Below are 26699 nucleotides of genomic sequence, written 5' to 3'. Positions count from 1 at the left end.
CTTAACAAGATGGAAATAAAAGATGAGAAAACCTAACAGTACTTTAGCTCAGTATTAAGCATCCCAGCTTTTAAGATTATAAATTCACAATAGTGAATACACTAGTGACTACTTTTAAATAAAACACTCAATAATTATGTGCTATAAAAATCATATGCTTACAATGTCAGCTTGGATTTGTTTCGCAGCCTATTTAATGCTGTCTAAAAATCAAGCAGGTAATGAAAACTACATATTTTGAACATGCATTATAGGAGGCAATGTAGTGAGACTCTAATAAGGCCAGTCACTTAGAAAAGTTAGCACATTTATCTGATATACTCAGGCAGGCTCTGTAAAATGGTCATGGATGCAGACTGTGCTAGAATTTAACTTCTGCAATGCTGCTTTATAAATCTAACTGAAAGCTTCTTGGAGTCCAGCTGCTAAGCCCTTACAAAAGCAAAACCAAACTATGGTCTACAGAGTATTACTGATATTACTATTCTATCAAGTACCACATATATATAGGTGTTTGGCATTCTCTTTTGAACTAGAGAACTTCTAGAATCACAGGACTTGAGAGCTGGGAAGAATTTAGAAGGCACTGATGTAACTCCTCACTTTCCACTTGAGAAGAGTGTTGGGGTACTAATCAAGGAAGTCAGCATTTATAAAGCACCCAGGTACACACGACTGGGCACTTCTGACTTCACTATCTTATTTTAGATTATGTAATTCCTCCCCGATTTTGATAATGGGTAAAAGGAAGAATCCAAATTCAAAGTTAGTGCTCTTTTCTCAGGATAAGTATCCACAAAGGGTGGCCTTGGGACCAGTCCCAGATGTATTCTTAGGAAACTTATTTGAAATGCAAGTCCAGGCCTCCCTCCAGACCTATGCACTGGGGAGGGCAGCAAGCCCTACAGGTGATCTGACACATGCACAGTGATAGTCACTGCTCTTTAGCAGTGGCTAAATTTAATTTGAAGAATATAAAGAATAATCTTATACCAAGCAATTACAAACATATTATTATCGTTTATACCAGATTAAGACAAGGATAGCCTTAAACAAAATTTGTTTTAATATTACATGGTTTAGCTGACACTGAATATTTTCCTAAGGAAAAAAAGGTGAAAGCTGTTCCAAATAAGCAAATACTGGTAGTAAGATTCTCAAGAACTGTTTTCACTTTGTATCAAAAATAAGATTCTTGAAACAGAAAATCTGCCTTTCAAGGACCCACTGAAACTAAGAAATACTCTCACTTGCCTGACTTTATTATTACTTGCTATAATTAAAACTATATATAGAAAAACCAAGCAGAGAAATACTGACGGCTTAGTATATAAGGATCTAAGTTAATGTTAATAAAAGTAACTCTGAAAAATGAAACCATTATAAAATTTAAAACTAAGAATTTCATGGAGTACCTTGTCAAAGGTACTTACCAAAGTTCCAATTTGGAAATTTTTCTTTTCCAACTTTGAAATATCATGCAGGAAATGTCTTCATCTGCATACTTCTCCATTGAAAACTCCCAAATCAAAAAAAAAAAAAAAAAATCATAGCCATCTTTCCAAAAACTCAAAATGTTTTCATTAGGTATTTTTAGCATTTCAGCAAATATGCCTAACCAGAGAATACTAATTACTTTCCATAAGTAATTTTTCCTTAAGAATATGTCAATGAAAAAAAAAAAAAAAAAAAAAGAACATGTCAATGATTTCATTGTTTGACACTCCAATAGTTAATGTATATTGCACATGAGAAATCTTATGGGAAAGCTTTGTTTTAAATGCAATGACATGGGATGCCTGAGTGGTGCAGTCAGTTAAGAGACTGACTTGGTTTCAGCTGGGGTTGTGCTTTCAGCGTCCTGAGATCAAGCCTTGCCTTGGGCTCCATGCTCAACATGGAGCCTGCTTGAGATCCTCCATCCTCCTCTGCCCTTTCCTCCTCTCCCCTCACTTCCCTACTTGTACTCTCTCTCTCAAATGAATAAATAAATCTTTTTAAAAAATTAAATATAATGACATTAAAATAAATCACAATTTTTCTATATAACCAAAAATCAGAATGAAAATAAGATCATCTACTAAGAGTTAAACATTTCAATCTTTATGCCTGATGGCAAAACAGAAAAGCTTCGTGTTAACAGTAAATTTCACAACAGTCATTATTTGCTTCTAATTTATAATGAACTGCTCTTCTGCCCCCAGTTTCTTTAAAGCTCTTAAGATTTAAAAGGACATTTCCTGTGTACATACCATATATGAACAACAAAACAAAACTTTTGTAGAGACAGATGAGGCTGATACTATTTAAAAAAGGAAATGGGGGAGCAGTCTAAAAATTGCAAGTCTATGTAAAAAAATATACCTCAATTTATCTAAATGAAATTTTTGGTACACTACAGACATACTAATAAAACAGAACCCTAATTTCTAATTCTGTAAACTGAAAGTCTCATATTAGCCATGTCACCATTAAAAAAAAAAAAATCACACGTTAGGTATATAAATTACATCTGCAGATATCATAAATACTATTTATGTATTTCTGTGAATTCTTCCTAAAATATTATTTAGTAATAAAGAATATTTCAAAAGGAATGGAGGGAGAAATGAAGCAGGATTATAACAACTAAACTTGCTTAAAATAAAAATAACGTTTATTTGCTAGTATGATTCTGGAAAAAAACATTTTCTAATTAATTCCTACTTTATCCTTCTTTAAAGATATTTTGTCTCTTCAACCAGCACACTGAGGATTAGTGCTACATACCTTACTATACTGACTTATGAAAACCCTTGGCTTCCAGAGAAGTCATACCTTGCAACGTCAAATTGGCTTTGCATGATTGATTGTAATGGGGTTATTAGCATTCTTCCTGAAACAAGGCTGTATACCTTTGGGAACATTCACATTTAACCTTGTGAGCTCACTTCTATAGAAACAATAAACTTTATTCACCAGCTACCAGGGGAGAATCAGTTTAATGTAAGGAATTAATTAAGCTAGGCTGATAGAAACCAATATATCAATTCCTTAAAAACTCAAAATTTACTTAAATGAGTAAGTATAGATGCACTGCATACACCTATAGTTTTTCCGAGTTCCAAAAAGCATTCATTTAAGCACTTGTAGGGCTGCTTCATTTTTAGTTTTGTTTTAGTAGAGTCTGATTCATCAAACATAAAGTCTGACAAATCAACCATCTTCCTTCAATTAAGGTCATAATTTGAAGTATTATTCAATAGTGGGATTTAAATTACGTTTGGGAAGAAAAGTAGAAGAGAGAAAGCAGCTATCAGAAATCACTATTTGGTCTTAAGATTCAGAAATATAGGACTGTGGGCCAACACTGTTCTAACAGAGGAAGGACATGAGTAGTTAGGGGAATGTAACCCTCCCAACATTTCCAAAGGCTGGCATTGTGGTTGCTGTGATCCGAGAGCCTTGATACCTACATTTCTGGGAAATCACAGAATGGGAGCAATCCACAACTTTATTTCTTGAGAAGATGAACCCTTAACTACAAAGGTGCAGAAAAGAAGTCAATTGCTTACACTTACTTCATAGTTGCAACATTCAAACAAACAAAAATCATTCAAATAAAACCTGAAATTAACAGGGAGGTGAGCAAAGCAGCAATAATTCATAATTCCAGTTAATTCAATGATCCTTTCCTCCACAGTGGTTGTTCTTAGATAGAAACCAGCAGCCTAGTGGAAGAAGTCCTCTGCACGATCTATGCGGTAACTATGGCTGAGTCCTGAGTGACAACACACGATCTGTATGAACACAGAGTATATGAACAACCAAAAAACTCTGAGTTCACCCTCGTCTCCTACCATTTTTACACAGTAATTTAAAGGTTGAATTCTACTTTCACTGTTACAGCTACTTTACCATGTAACTTGCAGAAGGTTTTGATGAGCTGTCAACAGCAAAAACAGAAAGGTATCCAGATAATAAACCTCAACTGAAATTTGTCTCTGAGCAATTGAAATGTTACTTAAGTTCTTTTTAAGAAAAAATTCCTTAGAAGTCCACATTCTTTACATGCCTTTCCCAGGAGTCAAGGTAACAAAATCATTATTACTTTTAGCTTAACAAGAATTACTGGTGGCACCAAATAGAAGAATGGCTGTTTGTTTTTTAAACTTATCATCAAAAACCAGACTTTTAAATTAACATAGAAGTTCTCAGGACAAGCAAAAAGATGGCTAAACTCCATTTTAGACTCATGGTCACACCAAAGCAACTTTAAGAATGTAAGACAAACTGAAGCTAAATACTGCAAAGAGAATTTAAAAAGTCAAATCTGTCAGAAAATTTTGAAGAGAAATGAACTGTGCTCACGTAACTTGAAAAGGAAATGGGTAATTCATCAAAACTCTATATGCATCCTGAGATATATTCATCCATTGATGCCTGCAGTAAATAGAGGAATTGTGTAATAAGTACATACAAAAGTTTAAGAGTTGTTATTAAGAGTATTTTATATTGGGCAGCCTGGGTTGCTCAGTGGTTTATAGCACCTGCCCTCGGTCGAGGGCGTGATCCTGGAGACCCAGGATCGAGGCTCACGTTGGGTTCCCTGCATGGAGCCGGCTTCTTCCTCTGCCTGTGTCTCTGCCTCTCCCTCTCTGTCTCTCTCATGAATAAATAAATAAAATCTTAAAAAAAAAGAAGTATTTTATATTTAATTTAAGCTAGGTAGAGAAAAAATTTAAATAAAAAATCTTAAAGTAGAATTTTTTTTGCTTTCTTTGGTATTTTAGCCATTAAACATTTATTTAGGAAAACTAGAGGCATCCAGTTCTAGAGTAATTTGGCACATTTATGTATGAAAAAAATTGGAAACCAATTAATAGATGTGTCATACACAAATACATATATATATAAACATTTTATTTTAATAATACTCTTTATCACTTCAATTTAAATCATTCCATTATGAAAATGTCTTAATTGAAGAGAGAATAGTTCTTCAAACTCTAAATTAAGCAGAGCTTTATCAATTAAATTTACAGCAATACAGTCTTTAGAAATACATAATTCTTCATTTTACATAATACTTCCCCTTTAAAAATTTGTCATAGTGTGTCACAGATTTAAAATACAAGGCACCTAATGCTATGAAAGGATAATACAATTTATGTAGTGTAAGTGAAACAGATGCTTTTCAAATATTCTTTTTAAAGTCCCACTAAATTTACATGGACACACCTACATAAAATTAAACACTTGTTCTGTATTATTAATTTGCAATACTCTACAAAACTCAAAAATATAATCTGTACCTATTATAGGTAGCTTATTTTATCATTTTATCTGTTAAGAAACACTGATCTATACATTTAAATGATTTCTTGAAAACATTTTCATAATATAGTCCAGCATTTAACAAATAATATGTGAAAATAGTCTGCAGAACATTAGAATTTTATTCCTTGATTAGTTCAAATTATTTCATCAGCTGAATTCCTTGAGATTTGTAAGGCAGGTTGGTCATTACAGGGACTGTGGACTGGAACTTCCTATAACTGTAGTGATATGTACACGGCTACATAGCAAAGTACTTCATTATGAAATGAAGAAAACAGATATGAAGAAAATATATTTTAGAGTTCCAAAGAACTGAAACCGTTATTTTTCAGACTAGGCACTGAAACATTTTCTACAAAAACGCCAGAGATTGTCTCTTCGCTGCATAATGTTCCATTATCAAGCTAAAAATAAAAACAAACACAAAATCAGCATTAGTTTACAACTATCATAGCTTTAATTATCTATAGTTTGTTTTGCAAAAGCAAATAATCTCAACATTGAAATATGTATCAAATACAGTTTACATACTTAACAACTGGATACTGGAACTAGAAGTACTAAGAACCCATGGAAGTGAGTTTCATATTAATGTCAAAGGCTGAAAGACAATACTGCTTAAAGACCGCACAGTAACAGTTTCATTCATGGCATACCCCACCATTATCCCATGGAGACAAAGACTCTTGCCACACCCTTTACATGCTATTGCAGTCCATCTTCACTTTTCCCCTTTATCCAGCTCTCACTTCCAAAAGCATAGAGTCCTTGCTAAGTGGGGATGGTTATGAGTGTGAATATGAGAATAATGCATGGCATGCTGGGGACAGCATGCATAAATTACAGTACTAAAAAGCTTTAAAGAATAACTATATGTATTTTTAATTTGAAGATGGCAAGTAAACATATTTAGTTCTACTCTGTCCCCAAAACACAGTAAATGGACAATAAAGGGATTTTTCTAAAGGAATAAATCACACAAAAAGAAAAACGACACACAAGAAAACAACAGCCAACCAGATATCTCTCAAAGGACGGGTGAAGAAACAACTAAAAACAGGAAAATTAGAATGGGTTATAGAAAAAGCAGTTAGACGTTCAGATGCTTTACTTTTCCCAGCTGGTCAAGTGCCTCTTCTCCATCCCAGAAGAAGATGTGAAGTGTATTCTCTAAGAAGGGAAATAGAGGGTCTCTGGACTGGGGAAATGCCAGGCACCATCCAACAGGATTTAGATAAAAGTAACATTTATATAGTCATAACACTGTTAGCACTACTTATAGATCTATCCAGAATTATGCAATAACTACACTGGAATTAGGAGGAGGTGGGAAGGCAGGCAAGTGAGGTGGGGACAGAGAAGAGGGAAACTTGAAAGTAATCTATCCTCATCTATGAGAGTGGAAAAACTGACCGATGATGCCTCAAACTCAGAAATCAAGATACAGAAGTAGAAGTCTCTGTACTTACAGAGACTATGTGTGGCATGGGGGTGGGGGACACAGATCAGTAACAACTGACTACGAATTTAAAGTGATTCCTTAGAGTAGGACAAGAACGAAAGCAGGACAGGCAGTGCAGGGCATGTGGCAGCTGCTTTGTACAACAAGAAATCTTGTAGAATTCTCTCTCAACTATGTGCATGTAAAATCATCACAACAATGAAAACTAGAATAAAAAATTACCAAAGAAACACATGAAACGAAGACAATTAGCCCTAGGTTAGAGGTGAGTTTGCCATGAAGACAATGACATTTAAGCCTCAAAGACTAATTTGAGTGTGAGGAGTTGAGAGGAGTTGTTCAATGTTATAGATGAGGAAGGGAAGCCCAGTTGCAATCAGGAAATATTTCAATATAAACCACCTAAAGTTATCTCAGAAGAAAGGGACCTGAATCTCTCAAATTTCAGTAATTTACTGTAACCTCTCATTCTAACACATAACCACTTTAATACATGCCAAATATATATGTCAGATGTATTTCAAACATTCATTTAGTGAAAGATAAAATATCATATACTCATTTGTCATGTCAGAAATATAAAGTATTTCTTAAAATTTTTCAAGAATGGGGAATGTTCCTGAAACATTAAGTTGAAAAGCATAGTCACAGGCTCCCCTCAGGCAGCCTGCTTCTCCCTCTGCCTATGTCTCTGCCTCTCTCTCTGTGTCTCTCATGAATAAATAAATAAAAATCTTAAAATATACATTTATTTTTTACTTCTATGCTAGAGGAAAAAAATTTTCTAAAGTATATCATTACATAAAATGATTCTCAGCATTATGAGTTAAACTTGGGATCACTTCAATTGCACAATATAAATTTACCAAGTATTTAATACTTCCAATAATCTTAAGAGAGAGAGAGACTACTGTAACCCCATTTCACAGATAGGAAAACTGACGCACACACAGGTTAAGAACGCTGCATAAAGTCACACAGCTAGTACATGGAGAAGCTAGAATTGTAACTCAGGCAGTTTGACTCCAGAGCTTGTTCCATACCTCTAGACTATATTGCCTCTGAAAAAGCTAATTATGGAAAATCAATTCTGTATTTGAGCATTACAGGAATAAAGAGCCTTATTCAATAATAATGCTAGCTGACGTACAAACCTGGACTACAGACAACAGCTAACTAGCTCCATCCTCCTGAGAAACACCGTGCATAGGAATGAGACTCTCACACTGTTCACTGTCTTCTGGAACCCTTAAAAAAATTTTTTTTAAGACAATAGTTAAAGACAGCTTTAGAACTGAAAGGAATCCTTAAAAATTATCTATTTCATTGGCTGAATCTGTGAGGTCAGAGCTAAGATTAAGACTTCCCAAAAACTTGCCCCAAGTTCTTTTTCAGTAGGATGTAAACATTAAAATCTTTCCCTCTTAAGAAAGAAACTGAAAGAATCTGAGGCAGTGTTATCATTATTTTATTATAAATTTTATTCATACCAGTGAAAGTTTTCTACATTTAAATTCATTATCACAAAACAGTAAGCACTTTGGTTTAACCTGTGCATCAAAACATTTTTTTAAAGTAGTTGTGAAGAAACTGTCTTACCACCCAAAGGGTCTGAACAACTTAGTTTAATTTTACAGTACATAGATACATAATTTTATAGTACATATATAAATTATAATATTTCAATAATTCCTCACAAAATGTCTAAAAATTAGGCCAGCATATGATTTCCAGTTTATTTTGCCAGGAATATACTTTTTAAAACTTATATTAGAACCACGCCTACCTCTGAATTCGATGTTTCCTGCATATAAAGGCAAATATTCTTCTGATTCCTACCATCACAGGATCCCAATTATTATAATGGCATAAGAGAGTTGCAATAAAAAATGAAAAAAATACAGGGATAGCGCCTGCAAAAAATAACCAAGAAAACTGCACCTAAAAATAAAAGATAGAAAAACAAAAACAGCCCACAATTATCATTGAGACAATTTTCTCCTTTAATGTAAGTTTTCCATTTATGAAAACATAGGTTAAGTTAAAAACACCAAGAAGATAATATTAAGCACTGGCAGTATATTAAGTGTATTATTATCAAATATGAGGATTCAGAACTATAACTTATGACTCCACTTGCTTAAATTCCCAACAAAAATATGACTTGGAAAAGGGCCCAGGTGCCTGAGGGGCTCGGTTGATTAAGCCTCTGCCTTCTGCTCAGGTTATGGCCTCAGGGTCCTGGGATCAAGGCCCTGCATTGGGCTCTCTGCTCAGCAGGAAGTCGGCTTCTTCTTCTCCCTCTGCCCCTTGAGCATGCTCTCTCTCTCTCTCTCTCTCTCATAAATAAATAAATAATCAATCAATCAATCAATCTGTTAAAAAAAAGAAATGGGCCTAAAGGAAAGCCAGGAGGCATGCTTTTCATTTATTAGGCATAGTACATCCAGGAGCAGAATTATAAAACATTTTGTCTTCCACATCATTTTGTCCATTTTTTCTTTAGTGATTACTGCTGATTCAAGTAAATCCTCCCTTCAAGTTTTTAAAAACTCACATTTTAAAAGTTATTTTATAATATGCTGTGATATGTTGTGCTATGTTACAGTTCCTTCTTGAAGACTGCATCAAAAACAGATAAACTCTAAGTGCAACTTTTACAAACCTTTTATTAATAATTTGCAACAAATTATAATTCTGTAGCAGTTTAAAACTAGTTTGTTTCTGTAGTAACAAATGAAAACTAGTTTGTTTCTGTAGTAACAAATGAAAAATTTCAAAAGCAAATCATGGCTAAATAAAATTAAAGATGACAAATAGAAATACTTTTACTAAGAAATGTGAACCAGAGAAGACAAGTAGCAAGCAGAGAGCCTCAGTGGTTAAGAGCCCCTCAGACATCATCAATCCATCATTTATCAGGGTTGTCAAGAAAATTAAAAATAATGAGATGCCATAAAGTAAAAAAAAGAAAATTCTTTCTTTTCATAAGTTTACCTTTACCAATGAGATTCAACAAAGGATCAAAAATAATTGTCAAAGAAGGCTACACTGATGGACTTACTGCAACCCACTGGTGTGATGTGCTTTCGAATAGTGATGAAAGTAACTCCTATCTTTAAAATAGGAAAGAAAAACTATGCTTGCCCTTTTAAGTGTTTAAAAAAAAAAAGTGAGGTTTATAATCACAGGCAAGACTCCCTCTGGTGGGAAACATATACTACTCCATTTCATATCACCATTAGTCAGAGTAAAGGGGTTTTATGAAAATATTTTTTATGAGGGACTTACAATGCATAACACAAGAATAATCACTGACAACTTTTAACATGCAGGTCCTGCTTGTATGATATACACACAGGCTGTCAGTCTAAGAACCAGGTAAGAGCAGTCAGTAAAAGAAACTAAAAAGCCAACTGGGTGTGGAGCCTGTTTAAGATCCTCTCTCCCTCTGTCCTACCCTGCTCTTGTTCTTTCCCTCTCAAAACAAAAAACAAGAACGCCCAAAAAACTAAAAAAAAAAAAAAAAAAAAAAAAAGGTTTGTAAACTTTGAGCTGAGTGATAAATGACTACCCAACATCTTTTAGTAGTGTACATATGGCTTGCCTCTTTTCTCCCTGTTACACACAGAAGCACTAAAGAAACTCCATCCTTCAGATGTGGAGAGGGGTTCTCTGTTCTGCTATATTACCACTGCCACTATTTATCATAAAAATCCCGCATCCACGGGGATCCCTGGGTGGCGCAGCGGTTTGGCGCCTGCCTTTGGCCCAGGGCGCGATCCTGGAGATCCAGGATCGAATCCCACATCGGGCTCCCGGTGCATGGAGCCTGCTTCTCCCTCTGCCTGTGTCTCTGCCTCTCTCTCTATCTCTCTGTGACTATCATAAATAAATAAAAATTAAAAAAAAAAAAAATCCCGCATCCAGACAAGGACATCATAGAAGAGGGACAGAATACCTTCCCTTCAAAGTTCAGACAGATGGGCTTTTGCTGAGAAACATTATTCCTGTGCTGCTCCTATCTATAATAGTATTGTGGTATTAAGGACTCTTTGGAATTATCTTACAAAATTAAAACACCACTACTTACATAATAAAATATATCCTATCCTCTATTCTATACCACTGACTTACCAATGAACATGTGGAATAATCAGCTCCAATACTGGAGAACTACATACATATAAAGATACTGTCCTTAACTTAGAAATTAAGGGGAAAAAAAGCTAAAAATGTAAGACTATCCATTTCTTTGGTACTTTTTATATCTCTAAATAGTAAAGCAAATTAGAGAGGCAGAGCAGGCATCAAATTATTCATGGTTGCAATGCTTGTAATTTAATTACATGCCCAACTTTCATTATCTCCATTCAAAAAATTCATCTAGGGCAGCCCCGGTAGCTCCGTGGTTTGGTGCCGCCTTCAGCCTAGGGCATGATCCTGGAGTCCCGGGATGGAGTCCCACGTCAGGCTCCATGCATGGAGCCTGCTTCTCCCTCTGCCTGTGTCTTTGCGTCTCTCTGTCTCTCTCATGAATAAATAAATGAAATCTTTTAAATCAATCAATCAATCAATCTTAAAATATGAGAACCTGACTCAGTGGGTTAAACATCTGACTTTTGATTTTGGCTTAGATCATGATCTCAGGGCCTAGAGATGGAGTCCCGTGTGGGGCTGCACACTCAGCGGCAAGTCTGCTTGAGATTCTTTCTCCCTCTCTGTTGGCCCCTCTCCCCTAATCATGCTCTCTGAAAAAAAAAAAAAAAATTCATCTAAAATGTCTTAACAGTTTGCCTTACCTTTTGCATACACATGTCAGCTATTATGGATAGAGGTATTGTAAGGCTTAGTGCAAGTGTGCCTATCAACGATGAGGTAAGAAAGCAGCCCCTAAAAAGGAAAAAAAGAAAATATACATTTTCATATTAAAAAAGTAAAACAACCAAAGAAAATATAGGCAGGAGAGATTAGGCACAAGGACAAAAGCTTAAGACAGACACACAATAAAGCAATTAAGGAGAATTCCTAAAGTTTACCCTCAAGTATTAAAAATCCAAATATATAAGAATAAAACTTTCTAAGTGCTCTATGCTATTTTCAAGATTTGCTTACAGATATTATTCAACTTCAGATATATAGCTTCTATTTCATTAACATTTTTTATAAAACTCAAGAGTTCTTATAGTTTTGTGATGATCCTTAGCTAACAAAGGAAACAGCTTTATTAAACTGTAGGATGATATTTCACAACAAAGGCTTTTAAGAAAGTGATAAGCCAACCTGTGAGTCTGTCACTAAAGCAAAAATATCTCGCCCTCATGAAAACTAAAATAGTTTTAAGATTTGTGTTGCTCTTTTGGTTTGGCTTAGCACTGAAAATAACTGAGTATTTTTTAAGGATACTTCCTTGCTGCTTTCCTTTTTTTCTAGCAATTGTCCTAACCACAACCTAAGTTCTTCATTTTATTTTCACCTTGAACTACCAATGTTTGTATCAAATTTTGAAATATCACTCCAGGCATGCTTTTATTTAGTTGACGGGAAAAAATGAAGGGAAGCATGATACCAAGTAGATGAACCATTTATACAGAATTAATTTGGGTGCATAAAAAGAAAACAGGGGTGGCTGGCTGGTTGTCAGTAGTGGAGCATGACACCCTTGTTCTCAGGGTCATGATATTGAGTCCACATTGCAGATTGCAAAAAAAAAAAAAAAAAAAAAAAAAAGATAAAACCATATTGTATATAATTAGGATTACAGACTCATGGAAATTCTAGGCTAGTAAATTCTATGTTAGAATTAATAATGCTGTCCTGCAATCAAAGAGCCTATCTCTTGATAAAGTGTCACTCAACATATTCAACAGAGGCTGTACCATTCTTATTAATGCAATAAGGGGAACTCAAGCATTAGTGGTTCCTACTACATAAGATCTGCTCTGTGAAAAGACGGTCCAGGAGGTCAAATTTTTTTTTTAATGCGGCATATATTCTTAGAGATTTACTTTATATTATAAGTACAATAATAAAGAGTCTGAAATGAAGTATTAAAAAGAAAACTATTTGACTTACACCAGCTTTTCCCAATTTAGCTGATGGTTGAATCCTTTTGTCATCTATTATCATTTCAGGGACACACTTTAGGAAATGCTGAGACAGAGAACTAGATGCTATCATTCAACATCTATACAAATGGTACAGTATATGGGCTTAACAGTGCACCTCATTTTTTAGTAATAAACAATGAGTATCAAGTACACATCTTTAAAAAAAGTTCACAATCACACTTTAAAATCTGTAGTTTATTACTACTCAGCACTTGATTACATATGCTAAAGTTTACTGTTCCATTTATAGCTAAACACACAATAACTCTGCTCCTCCACCCCAAAAAAGGGAATCATCCATCATACATGCTGATTATGACTTCTGATATAAAATGATGCATTTTCTTACGATTTAAAAAGATATGAAATATACAGAGATATGCTTCTTATGCTTGTTTTGTTGTCAAGAACTCCCAGAATTTAAGGGATATGTTTGTTTCATTACTGACTGATTTACTGCTACTGAGCTATTACCATTAGTACTCTTAAACACTTGAATACTGAAGTATATCTGAAAAATAAACCTTCTTGAGGCCCTGAAAAAACCATCTTCGGTAAGGATAAACATGGTTTTATCATAATATAGGACCCTGAGTGTCCAATTAAACTATTCAACAATACATACTCATATACACAGCTGGGAATATAAATTGTGCTCCCTCTGTGGAAAATGATACTGCAATTCTCTACCAAAATCTGAAGTCCATATGACTGACTCAGTCTTTTCTACTTACAGGCATTTATCTTATAGAATGCTTACATATATATGCAAAGAGATACAGGAGGATATTCAATGCTATTTTATTTACAAAGCAAAAGACTGGAAACTTAAAGTGTCTCTCAATAAGGAACAGGCAAAACATATTATATTCTATCTAGTATGTTAGTTACATAATAGATTGAGAAACATAATGTACTGGAATGCTACACAGGCTTTACAAAATGAATTGAACCTAAGAGCTGATATATAGAGATTTACAAGACAATCAGTTAAAAAAAAAAAAAAAAGGCAATGTAAAAAAAAAACAATATCCATAGCATGTTCCATTTGCGTGTTAAAAATAAGAAAAAAGAGGGGGGTTATTAGGAGATTAATACTTCTGCCTGTACAGAAAATTTTGTAGAAGGTTTAGAAGCTAATAGTAGTTATCTCTGGGAAAAATGAAGGGAAATTTAGAGTGAAAGAGGGATAAGATTTCCTTTTCACTGTACACCCTTCCATATACTTTGTAGACTTTTGTATGTATTATTATTTTTTTCATTCTAAAAAAGTTGCAAAATATATTATTATTTATTTAAATGTAAAGTATTCCAAGGGAGCAAACTAAAAAAACTCACATAGAGAGATTACATGTCACAACTCCTACTTGATCATTTTCTAAAGCCTACGTTATATTCTGCTAAACATAAGAAAACTCTCTACTGTATATGTTTATTAAAACTAAAGCTCTCGGGGATCCCTGGGTGGCTCAGTGGTTTAGCGCCTGCCTTCGGCCCAGGGCGTGATCCTGGAGTCTGGGGATTGAGTTCCGCATCAGGCTCCCTGCATGGAGCCTGCTTCTCCCTCTGTCTGTGTCTCTGCCTCTCTCTCTCTGTCTCTGCGTCTCTCATGAATAAATAAAGAAAATCTAAATAAATAAATAAATAAACCTAAAGCTCTCAATAAAGTGACACAGTCCATGTTTACTCTGAGTCTTAATGTAATAATGTAATAAGCATCATACCAAATCTTTCCCAAAGAAAAATTTAATTATTGCTTTCAAATATATTAATTTGCTTTGAAATTGTCTAATTTAAAGTCAGAAGACTAGAAAACATGAGCCTTCATTAAAATACAATGAGTATGTAATTATTTAAATTGTAGTCAAAAATGGTTGAATATGAACAATTCCTCATGATTCAACTGAGTTCAATCAAAAAACTATCAGTAAGTAGTTCTATCTGTCCAGAACCAAGAGTAGAGAAATGAGAGAAAAAAAGAAATACCATAGTAGTAAGGAAGCAATAGGATGAGAGTATATGATATAATTAATATAGAAAATAAAGTATGTAACTCTTTGCTTAAAAAAACTGAATACCTAAAATCCATGTAATGAAAGATGGAAGAATGAATGAGTAAATGTAGAGAGTCTAATATCAGAGTGTTAGATCAGGCAAAGGAATTTAAGTACAAATTACTACAAAATAAAGTAAATCTTTAAGTACCACATGAAAGGGAGTAAGTGTGGAAGAATATCAAGAAAACAGAAATTTCCTTAATTGAGGAGGGGGGAAAATACAGGCAGAGCATTAAGGAAATGTTCACGGAAAAGGCTACTTTTGTCACAGTGTTTCGCAAAGGAAAACTAGTTAGCAGTTCTAATTGGCATATCATAAAATCCATTTAGGAGTTTAAGTACAATTTGTGGGTTGTTTTTTCAGTTCCTATTAGATGGAAATAGGACTAAGTATTAAGATCTGTATTTGAGGGGATCCCTGGGTGGCTCAGCGGTTTAGCGCCTGCCTTCAGCCCAGGGTGTGATCCTGGAGACCCAGGATCGAGTCCCACATCAGGCTCCCTGCATGGAGCCTGCTTCTCCCTTTGACTGTGTCTCTGCCTCTCTCTCTCTGTGTATCATAAATAAATAAAATCTTTAAAAAAATCTCTATTTTAAAGATTTCTTAAATTCCATACAGGATACTGTCGTCTAACTATTTTAGGATCATTATCATAGATCAACATATCTGATATAACCTTTCAAGCATGGTAACATCTCAAATTAATCAGGGTTTAGGGTAACATATCTAGCTCACTTATATGAAAAGTCTTAAGAATAAACAAACAAAAACACTCTATGAACAATCAAATATTCCAAAGTCTCGTAAATTAGCAAAATTCCCTAGATTCCCACTAAGAACTCACGTTATTCATATTTAGAATATAAACCTCCAATAGATGACACCTTTCATTTATATAACATTCTTTTAAAACCCTTGTACAAATTTAGATCATTTATACACATCCATTCATTCAAATTATTTATTCAATAAATATTTATTGAGCTCCTTCTATATGTAAGGTATTATTCTATACAATCAGTGCACAGAAGTTAAACACAAAGTTCCTGCTCTAGTGGAGTTACTTTATTAAAAGTGTGAAGTGTGTGGGGTGGAAAGGTGCACAGGAGGAGCCATCTGAAGACAGAAGAAATAAAAATGCTTAAACTATCCAAAAGTCCAAGAACTGATATCTAATAAATCATAGCATAATAAATAGTACATACCACAACCACAGGAACTCTGAGAGAACTGTTCCAATAAGGCCATTAATGATAATGCACATTAATACTACTTTATTGGGAAACTCAAAGTCCTCAAATCCAGTATAATGAAGTAAAAAGAAACCTGGCCATAAGAGCAGCAGATTAAACAGACCTACAAAACCTAGATATGCATAAAAGAGACAACAGTTAGTAATTGAAATTTATTTAAATTCTTCAATCTTATAACTCTACAATTAGAAAACACAGATTTTACACAAAGGGCTCCAAAAGATTTCCTTAACTGAAACTTCTGTTTCTTTCGGTCAGACCTATGGACAGCTCAACATCAGAAAAAAACTATACTGACAACTTGCAATCACTGAGTCTTCAAGGTTCCACTATTTATACTGCATGGAGCAACTACTATGGAATAAATTACTTAATTCAAAAAGAAAGGTTGTTAGGTTTAGCTACTAATATTTCAGTATCTTCAAACTTAAAAGAAATATGTGTGTGTATGGATATGTAATCTAAATTAATTATGAGGAAGTAATCTGCTCTCTGATTCAACTTATATTTATGTTTAAAGCATCTGTGATATTGCTGGAAATAATGGAGGAAGTTTCTAAACCAAATACATTCTTGGTTCTTGCCTTCCAGGCACTCATAAACTAGTTGGTGAGGTAACATACACACACAAATGACTCAGCATATTAACTAAGTGCAGACTGATTACCCGTAAAGTACGCTGTAACATTTAGTGGTTCAAAGTGTGTGCTCTGCAATCTGATTGCCCTGGGTTCCAATCCCAGTTTCACCATTCACTAGAAGTATAAACCTTATGCAAGACGCAAAAACCTCTCCTAAGCCTCAGTTTTCTATTCCATAAATATAAAATCATATTTAATTAGGTTATTAGGAAAATTAGATGAAACATTTTAAATATAGCACAGTACCTGATAAAAAGTTAGTAAAGGTAAGCTGCTATCATTATAGAAATATAAGTTTACATATTACTACGTGTGAATACAAAGACCATAAAGGAAAATATTTACAATTTTATAGTCATTTTTAGTGCACTTCCTATACAGCTGAACATCACAAATCCATTAGCTAACTATAGAGCTTGCTTAAAAGAAAGTTACATTACAGTAAAAATATATTTTATATTTGTTGCTAAATAAAAAGCTAGTATTTGGGATGCCTACTTAAATCTTAACAGGACTGGAACACCCACTCTCTATCTGCTGCTAAAGACTCACAGCCATCCACCATCTCTGAAGAAGAGCTGTCTTGGAGAGTAAACAAGCTTGCCCTTTCTATGAAGTTCACAACCTGATCAGCCCTCAACTAACCCATGAAGGATGCACATGGCTGAAATCCTAATGGCTCAGGGCCAGAAGGTCTCTGAGAAATACCTAGAAATAAACCACTTCTTCTCTCCCGCCTCTACCTCCTGCCCCCTGCCATGCCACAAACTGGGCCAAACCTCACTATACGTGAGACCACATGGTTCTTTCCCCTTCCCTATCCTGCTTTTCTTACTCTCTTGTCAGTTTTTCCTAGAGAGCACCCCCTCAATAAATCACCCATAAGAAATCTCGTCTCATATCCTGCTTCTTCTAGGATACCCAATTTAAGACATCTAGTGATAAAAATAAATACAAATAAAATGACACATACAGAAAAGACTCATGACCTGAAAAGTCTACACAATATTAAAAAATTATTGTAATTATAACACCAAAATTTGGCATTACCAAAAATCCAATCTAGTTTGGGGTCCCTGAACTATCAAGTCTATGGAATCCCACATAAATTAACAACCGTTGGACCTAAAGACAAAGGTCTCAATTGCTTCTACCTATTCTCTAGATCCCCCAGAATCTGGCCTATATATCCTCCTGTTATTTTCTAAAATGAACCTCCACCACAATCACACAGATCGACACTGTTCCCTGTTACCCTCTGCTCATACCCCTATGCCTAGAGAACCCTCCACAACCCAATCTTAACTTCTTTTCTAGTCCTGCCTATTGCAAAGCCCAGGTCAAAATAAAAATGTGCTACATATCACATCACATATGAGGAAAACTAATCAAGTTACATGTCTATGTATACTGTAATAAGAGCAAATTGAACAAATTTTCCTGAAAATTGCCAATCTTAAAACACACACACACACACTCAAAAAATATTGGCATTTCATTTCATTCCAAGTGGAATTTTCTATGCTAAAATAAAACATCACTAAAATTAACTTCATATTTAAAGTATACTTATTGAATTCCATACTTAAACTCAAGTGATCAGTTGGTCTAAAGCTTTCCAAATGCTTTCTGTCAATCTTTAGGTGAAGATATTCAACTTCTTTTAGCAGAAAAATCTTTTTACAAATTCAATTATAATGCAAAAGCCCAAAAAACAGAGCTGTGCCAGCTGAAGTAGCAAAGGACTCCAAGAACCAGAACCATGCATGCAACTTCACCTACTCCTCCCCTTCCCAGGATCCTCTGCATATCAGTTTGAAAGCTATAATCTTCTAGTCCAATTTCCTCATTTTGCAGATGAGTATGAAATAAATGAAATTATAACAGCCATATTCCTGGTCTCCTGATTCCCTATAAGCTGTATTATGAACTTTCACCACCAGGCTTTTTTATCTGTTGATACTCAAGTATCTTTTGGAAGGCATCTACAGATAGCCGTCAGAGTACAAGGTTTTTACTGAGCTACTGAGCTGATATTAGCAAACAGAACTTATAAATCATATTAGGCATTTTGTTTATCAAAATTAAGAATTGATGCCAGAAACTGTAACTGGGTAATTTGAAAATATTCTAAGAGTCTATATCTTAAAGTGCAAAAGGAAAGCCTTTAAGTGGCCCATGAGTTTTAATGAACAGTAGATACACTAGAATAGTATTATAAGCTATCTTTTGGGGGCAGTTTCTCTAATCCTATGCTTCTAACAATTCAAAAATAGCAAAATATGTAATAGAACAGGTATACTCTCACATTCTTATAACAGCATAATTTTGTGATATCAATGAAGAAAATATCTGAATTCACAAGCTGAAAACATAAATGTGAAAAAGGCTTTAGAAAGAATTTCTTTCTTTACCTCACACCGAGGAAACCAGCATCCCATCACAGGCACACAATTATGCAGGGCAAGATATGAGAAAAATACTGATTTTGGACTTCATAATCGTTAAAATATGATGTGTTTTAAAGAATCATATGGAAAAGAAGAGAAAGGCTTCTTTATTCCTTCCAAAAACAAAACCCTAAGTTAATCATTCAAAGAAAGTAGCCTCAAAAAAAAAAAAAAAAAAAAAAAAAAAAAAAAAACAAAGAAAGTAGCCTCACAGGTAAACATATTCTTACCAAAGAACATTGGAATATCCAACTTATCTTCCCTGTCTACTTTTCTCTTAATCATAACAATATAGACAGCATAGAGCATGGCTCCAACGAGAGACCAAATGGAACCTGTAAAAATCAACATAATGAATTAAAGTATTTGTTCATTAACTCATTCAACAGACACTTACTTAAAATCTAACAATGTGTCAGATGCTATTTCAAGAAGTACAGAAATATGGAAAGATAAAGTATAGCCTACCCCCTTCCCATGTCCTCCAGGAGTATACAAAGAAGTTTATCTTTATTTTTTTTTTTTTTTTTAAATTTTATTTATTTATGATAGTCACACACACACACAGAGAGAGAGAGAGAGAGGCAGAGACACAGGCAGAGGGAGAAGCAGGCTCCATGCACTGGGAGCCCGATGTGGGATTCGATCCCGGGTCTCCAGGATCGCGCCCTGGGCCAAAGACAGGCGCTAAACCGCTGCGCCACCCAGGGATCCCTATCTTTATTTTTTTTATGAAGAAGTTTAAAGAGTTAATAAACACATGCAAAAACAGCCAATGATCTAGCCAAACACGCATGTTATAATATTAAAACTCATATAAGTAGCACATTGTTTTTTAATTTTGAAGTCTACTTCCTATTTTTCTCTACATAAACAATTTGACACCTGACACTGGTTTCTTTCCATCTCTAAGCCAGGTCTCCCCTACCACGTATCATCTTTAATATATATTCTTCTACCATCTTCAAGGCCCAGTTAAAGCATCCCCCTCTGCCACAAAGCATCCTCTACCTCCTCCACTAAATTTTCACCCTCGTCTTCTATTTTAGACCGATTTAATACTTACGTGGTTAAACACAGCAGTATTATTTTTTTTAAAAGATTTTATTTATTCATGAGACACATACACACAGAGGCAGACACACAGGCAGAGGGAAAAGCAGGCTCCATGCAGGGAGCCCGATGCGGGACTTGATCTTCAGACCCTGGGATCACGACCTGAGCCAAAGGCAGACGCTCAACCACTGAACCACCCAGGTGTCCCTAAACACAAAGCTGTTCTGAGTGAGAAAGAGGAGAAGAGGTGATATAGTTCAAGGCATGGCTGGCTCACTGGGCAGTAACCAGGGATAGTTTAGAAAGCACCTTTCCATTCAACAAACTTTAAATATTTAAACAAAATATCCATAGGGAAGTCATTAAACTGGGTTCTGATTATTTTTGTTTTGGTTTAATCTAAACAACAGAGATCAAAACTGAGAATGCACCATAGCAGTAAATGTTTCAGGCAAGAAGCATGAGTGAATCACAAAATTTGTGGGTGCAAGTTTAACAGAAACAGGGTGTCTGCATAGTCTCAAAGTATCTCCCTACAAGATGCTTACTACTTACAAACAAAAAAATTAGTAACTTTACACTGGAGCAACCTGGCAGACACCATCTTAAAATTAACTAGTCACTTGTAATGGAACAATATCATGTGCCTTCTGATACAATGTGCTAATACAATGTGCTAATGTGCTTCTGATACACTTCCATGGCATTCTTCCCAAAAGTACAGAACATACTTACTTCCTTAACCATAAGGAAGTGCCAGACAAACCAAAAGTGAGGAACATTCCACAAAACAACTGGAACAGTATCCCTTAAAAGTGTTAAGGGTATAAAAACCCAAAAAGAAAAACAAAAACAAAAGAAGACTGAGGGGGGATCTCTGGGTGGCTTGGCGGTTTGGCGCCTGCCTTTGGCGCAGGGCACGATCCTGGAGTCCCAGGATCGAGTTCCATGTCGGGCTCCCTGCATGGAGCCTGCTTCTCCTTCTGCCTGTATCTCTGCCTCTCTCTCTCTCTGTCTATCGTGAATAAATAAATAAAAATCTTAAAAAAAAAAAAAAAAGAAGAAGACTGAGGGACAGTTCCAGATTAAAGGAAACTAGAGACATGAAAACTAACTGCAACAAGTGATACTGGGGTAGAAAAAGAACATTAGAGGAAAAAAAGGTGAGATTTGAAAAGGATATACAGACTAAATAACTTAATTATCATCAACATTGGGGCGGCAGGGTGGTTCAGTTGGTTAAACGATCACTTGATTTTGGCTCAGGTCATGATGTCAGAGTTGTAAGACTGAGCCCACATCAGGGTTGGCACTGGGCATGAAGCCTGCTTCAGAGTCTCTCCTTCCCTCTCCCTCTTGTCCCCCTCAGGCTCCCTCCCTTTCCTTCTCTAAAAAAAAAAAAAAAAAAAAAAAAAAAAAAAAAATCAATGTTAATTCCTGATTTTTATAACTGTACTGCAATTATGTACCTAGCAGACAATCTGAGTGAAGGCTACATGAGAATTCTGTGAAGTATTTTTGAAATTTTTTACATTATTTCCAAAGGAAAAGTTTCAAAAAGGCCCCATTTAGTGCCTACCCTGTGTGTGTGCACACACATGCACACAAGGACACAAATAATGACATGTACAAAATTTTCTTGTATACTCTTAAGAGAAAGAATGTGGAGTCACAGTACTTACCTATTGTATCTCTTCCAGCAGATTTTTCAGACCCTGACAAGTTTACCAGCACAACACCTCCAATGCTATGAGAATAACAGTAATACTGATGAGCAAATAATAAATTCCTTAAAGGAGCTAATAATAAAGATAAAAATTATGTATAAGCAATGTAGACTACTCTCAAAGTAGGGTAAAACTATATCTGTCAAAGAATTTAGTGATTTAATTAATAATATCTAACAATATTAACAGGACAGTGTAAGTGCTATACTTGTATTCATTTAATTCAAAATGTACAAATTACCTCATAATAAAGGTACTGTTTAGTATAAAACTACTATTTTATAAAATTACCATTTTATACTAATGTACAAACATACAAAGTAACTTGACCAAAATCACTTAGCTGGGACTGGAACTCAGCCAGTCTGCTTCTAGTTAAGTATTCTTACCTCCTATGCTACCTACTGCCTTTCAGTTAAGGAAGTAACCAACTTGTCAGTCCTCTTCCAAACTTTTTTTTTTTTTTTTTGAAGATATACATATAGTATATCCACACTAGCAGTAGCACTAACTCTTGCCTACTGGTAAAATCTAAAATAGCAAAAAACTCTCCTTAAATGAAAAAAGACTGAATTAAAAGTGTAGAGAAATCAGAGATCATTCATTCAACTGTTATTTATTGAAAAAAAAAGTTTTTAATTTGTATTTATTGAGCTAAGTACCATGTTACAGCAGCAAACAAAACAGATTTGGTTTCTGTTCTCACAGAGCTTATATCATCTTTCTATTTCCATGCATCTTGTAATTGTACATACTTTTAAAGCAGATAAAATAGTGCTAATTTTTTTTAAAGCCAGTCTAATTCTTTCATCTACTGATCCAAAAACCTAAGTGGCATGGGAGAGGAATATTTAAATTTTTTTCCCTTAATGGAATTACAGCATCAGTCAAATTTAGTCCTTATGTTAAGTATTCAAATGTCTCAAATATTATAATTTTTTGTTAATTATTGAGCACTCATAGCATACTAGAAATTAGAAGTTTTAATTCCATTTAGATAATAATAATCACAATGACTAAATATATTGAGCACTTACTATACACCAGACACTGTTACAAGCGGTTTAGAAGTTTTAACTCATTTAATCCTCATAAGAATCCTTTGAGACAAATCTTACTAGTATTCCCAACTTACAGGTGAGGAAACTGTGACACAGACAAGAAACTTGCTCCAAATTGCAAAACTAGTAATATGGAAGCAGGATTAAATTCCAGGTAGTTTACATGGAGAGTACACTTTTTTTTGTCTCTCAATTGATGAAGTGAGTTTTTAGCTTTTTGCCAAGTACACCTCAGTCCCCATGATAATCATTTTTTATATACATTTCCACCAAATGTTAAAACGAGGCTGGAAAGTAGATATTATAATCATTTTCTCATTAAGAAACTCAGAGAGTTTAAGGGACCTGACAGAAACAAAGAACAAAAGCCCTGATTCAAACCCAGATCTGACAGTTAAACATTACTCTCTTAAATCATTCTATTACCTTCTCTGATTCTGCTTTCTTTTCAGTAAAAACAACAGCTTTATCAAACCGACACATCTTTTTTGAGTACTGCTGGTAAGCAAAGCCCTAGGCTAGAATGTTGGTGGCACAAATAACTATCAAAAAAAGGCTCTGGCCTTTAAAGGTTTATAAACCATGGAAAAGACAAGACAAACACATACAAAGTTACATAAAAATAAAAGACTTAAATACAGTTATTGACTATACTGATGTTATACGGTAATGCAAAGTTGCCAACTGATTTATACAGAAAATAACTGAAGTATCACTTGAGGCTGAGTCAATCAGAGAAGACTGCATGTTTGACTTCCAGAAACAGAAGTAAAACCCAAAACTGAAGCAAAAAAGGGAATTTGTTTTAGGAAAAGGAAATAGGAACTTGGAAGGTAATGAGGGTTAAGTTGCCACATTATATTAAACATAAGAATCAGTACAATATATAGTATTATATTGTCTGTCCTCCTATGAATGGGAGCCAAAGCTGCCTTGGGGGGTCCTTCCCTCCAGTTACTCTCCCCCAAGACCACTGAGAATACTAGTTAAGGATGCGACACAGGCTGAGTAGCATGATGTCCATTTAAACCTACTTTTATCATCTTTCTCTGCCTATTTAGTATACTATAATATATATTTATCCTATGTCACTACCAGAAAAAATTTTAAACATCATATTTTTAAGCAGAAATAACTAGCTATTATGCTATATTCTTACCTTAAAATTACAGCTAACAGTTTAGAAAGAGTAAATCTATCTCCACTATTACTTGGAAACACTGCAGCAAGAATTAAGGTAAAAAGTCCTAGAAAGAAAAAAGATTCATCAGTTTAAATACTGTCAAAATACAGCCTTTAAACTAAATCATGTTTATTTCAACAATACAGATAGAATATATCCCTATTTACTGTAAACTAATAAGACAGTTAAATTCAGCACTCAGAGTAGCATTATGACTTCATCATAATCAAGCATGTGTGCTCAAGTTATTTTTATAGCTTCAAAAATACTTTTCCTCTCCCAGATTAGTAAGGTGATTCGATTTTTAAAATAAAACATCTTTCACAGGGTAAATTATGGTTCTGAAATAAGCAATTACATCTAGCCAAAGGGTCTAGAAAAAGAGCTTCAGAAAGAATATGTGAAAAGAATGACAACTACAATACAACGAACCAGTCTATAAAAACTTTAAATACTGTTATAGAAAAAATACCATAAAATAAGCAAAGGAATATAAATAGCACAAGGCCACAGCATAAAACTACAAATATCATATAGTTCCAATGCACTAATGTACACTAGAATGAATGTAATAATTTGTAATAAGATAAAAACGTACGTGTTTATGTTTATATGTACATATATACATATACATATATATATAAAAACAAAAATAGTTCTCAATTTATAATGTAGATTTGAAGACAAATTTCTTACCAGAAGTTGAGGATAAAATATTAACTATAGCAACCTGTGTGTCTGAAAGTGCTTCTTGATATGACAAATTTGCCAGAAACCACTAAAAAAAAGAAAACAAAGGGAAACCTAATGAATGACATGCTTATATCTGTCCTAATTTATAGGCCCCTCCTCTTTTTCCTCCCTAAATACTTTAACATAAGAGCTTTTGAAAAGTTGCTTTCTATTGAAAAATCACAGGCTTAAAAAGAGAGCATTTATAATTAGATCTAAGATCTTTGCTATTCAATTTCCCTTAAGAAATGAACAACAGTTGGTTAAAATTAGCATTCAGGTTTTTTTAAAAATGAGGATAAACCATATCAAATCAATTTTAAAATTTGCTGTATCCAAGCATTTCTAGTATTCTATTAAAGTTCATCTAAACCAAATTTAAATTTGAGGAAATTCTCAAATATTAAAATATGTACAGATGAACACAACACGATGAGAAATCTATTGAGCAAGATGACACCTATGGGGATGAATCAAAATAGCTAGCTAGGTAGACTGATACATAGAAGGACATAAGCACTTTGGAAATTTAAAAATGTCCAATGAAAAATGTGAATTTGCTAGCTATTTATGATTGTTTCTCTGATTCTCAGTTTGGAGACACAATACAAAGAGTTTTCATAACTGGATGTAATTAGAGGAAATTTTCTAGTTACAAGGATTATTTTCTTTTCTTTTGCTCATCTAGGCAAAGATATTCTTATATTCTCAATATTGTGCCTAATGTGATTTAAGGAATAAGAAAGATGACTTCTTTTTTATGAGGCCTGGTGTAGGTGTGTGGGAGGGGTTGCAAAATTCATTTATTTTGATATTATATATTCTAATACATATTACCACAACTCACTCATTTTCCTGTTGATGATACTTCTTGACTATTTCAAACAATGCTACTATGAACATTCTGGTGCATGCCTCCTGGTGCACATGTGCTTGAGTGTCACTAATATCTACACTAAGAAGCAGACTGCTGAGTCAACCAAAGTACCAAAGTAAATTTACTGCTTATCTGCTTTTGGCATCACTGATATTTAAACATATTCATACTCCACAGAGGAATCCTCTCTTAAGAGAGGGACATCTCCTGATCTGTCTCAGAACTTGTAGTTAAGTACTATAATTATTAGCATTTACATTTCAACTAAGCAACAAAGACATAGAGCACTGCTAGAAGGTAGCAGATAGCTGAGTTTAGTCAATTCTATACTGTACTCAAGATGAAAGCCAGGGTAAAACTATGGTAAAGTGATTCTGACACCATCACTAGACCTCTGACTTCCTAGGCAATTTCACTGGACTTTCTAAACAAGAAAATGAGGTAGCAATCTAAGATGAACAATACCAAACATATATGAGGTGCTAGAAAAAAGGTAGAAGATTCTGCTCTTAATTATCTTTTGGAGACTTATCTACAAGAACAAATAAGACTTATAGGGTGATAATTAGTTTTCTTGACCCACTGTCCTTACAACTTTCACACATAAATACTGTGCTCATTTTCCAAACAATCTTACTGGTCTCTGCTAATACATGATAAAAAAATAAAGACAGATCATTCAGGTAACAGCCATTCAAAAATCACAAGAAATCATCATTACCTATAAACTCTGGAAAGACCACCCTATTCTACACCCTATTCTACACGGC

The 26699-nt window shown here is 34.4% G+C and overlaps 1 protein-coding gene across 1 annotated transcript in view; it reads right to left on the bottom strand.

Moving 5' to 3' along the window:
• Positions 1-4880: 4880 nt before the first annotated feature.
• SLC35F5 (solute carrier family 35 member F5) overlaps positions 4881-26699 on the bottom strand; it is a 36661-nt gene continuing 14842 nt past the window's right edge. The window contains exons 8-16 of the mRNA XM_072757589.1: positions 25017-25098; positions 24297-24384; positions 22032-22096; positions 19524-19628; positions 16155-16314; positions 11584-11674; positions 8568-8722; positions 7936-8029; positions 4881-5723 (exon numbers count right to left, since the gene is read on the bottom strand). Coding sequence (XP_072613690.1) covers positions 7954-8029; positions 8568-8722; positions 11584-11674; positions 16155-16314; positions 19524-19628; positions 22032-22096; positions 24297-24384; positions 25017-25098 — 822 coding nt within the window. The 3' untranslated portion in view covers positions 4881-5723; positions 7936-7953. The remainder of the gene's footprint in view (positions 5724-7935; positions 8030-8567; positions 8723-11583; positions 11675-16154; positions 16315-19523; positions 19629-22031; positions 22097-24296; positions 24385-25016; positions 25099-26699) is intronic.

This window comes from Vulpes vulpes, chromosome 5 (genome assembly GCF_048418805.1).
Source record: "Vulpes vulpes isolate BD-2025 chromosome 5, VulVul3, whole genome shotgun sequence".
NCBI lineage: Eukaryota > Metazoa > Chordata > Mammalia > Carnivora > Canidae > Vulpes > Vulpes vulpes.
The sequence above is the reverse complement of the archived record's forward strand: the minus strand, read 5'-3'. Positions and strand labels throughout refer to the sequence as shown.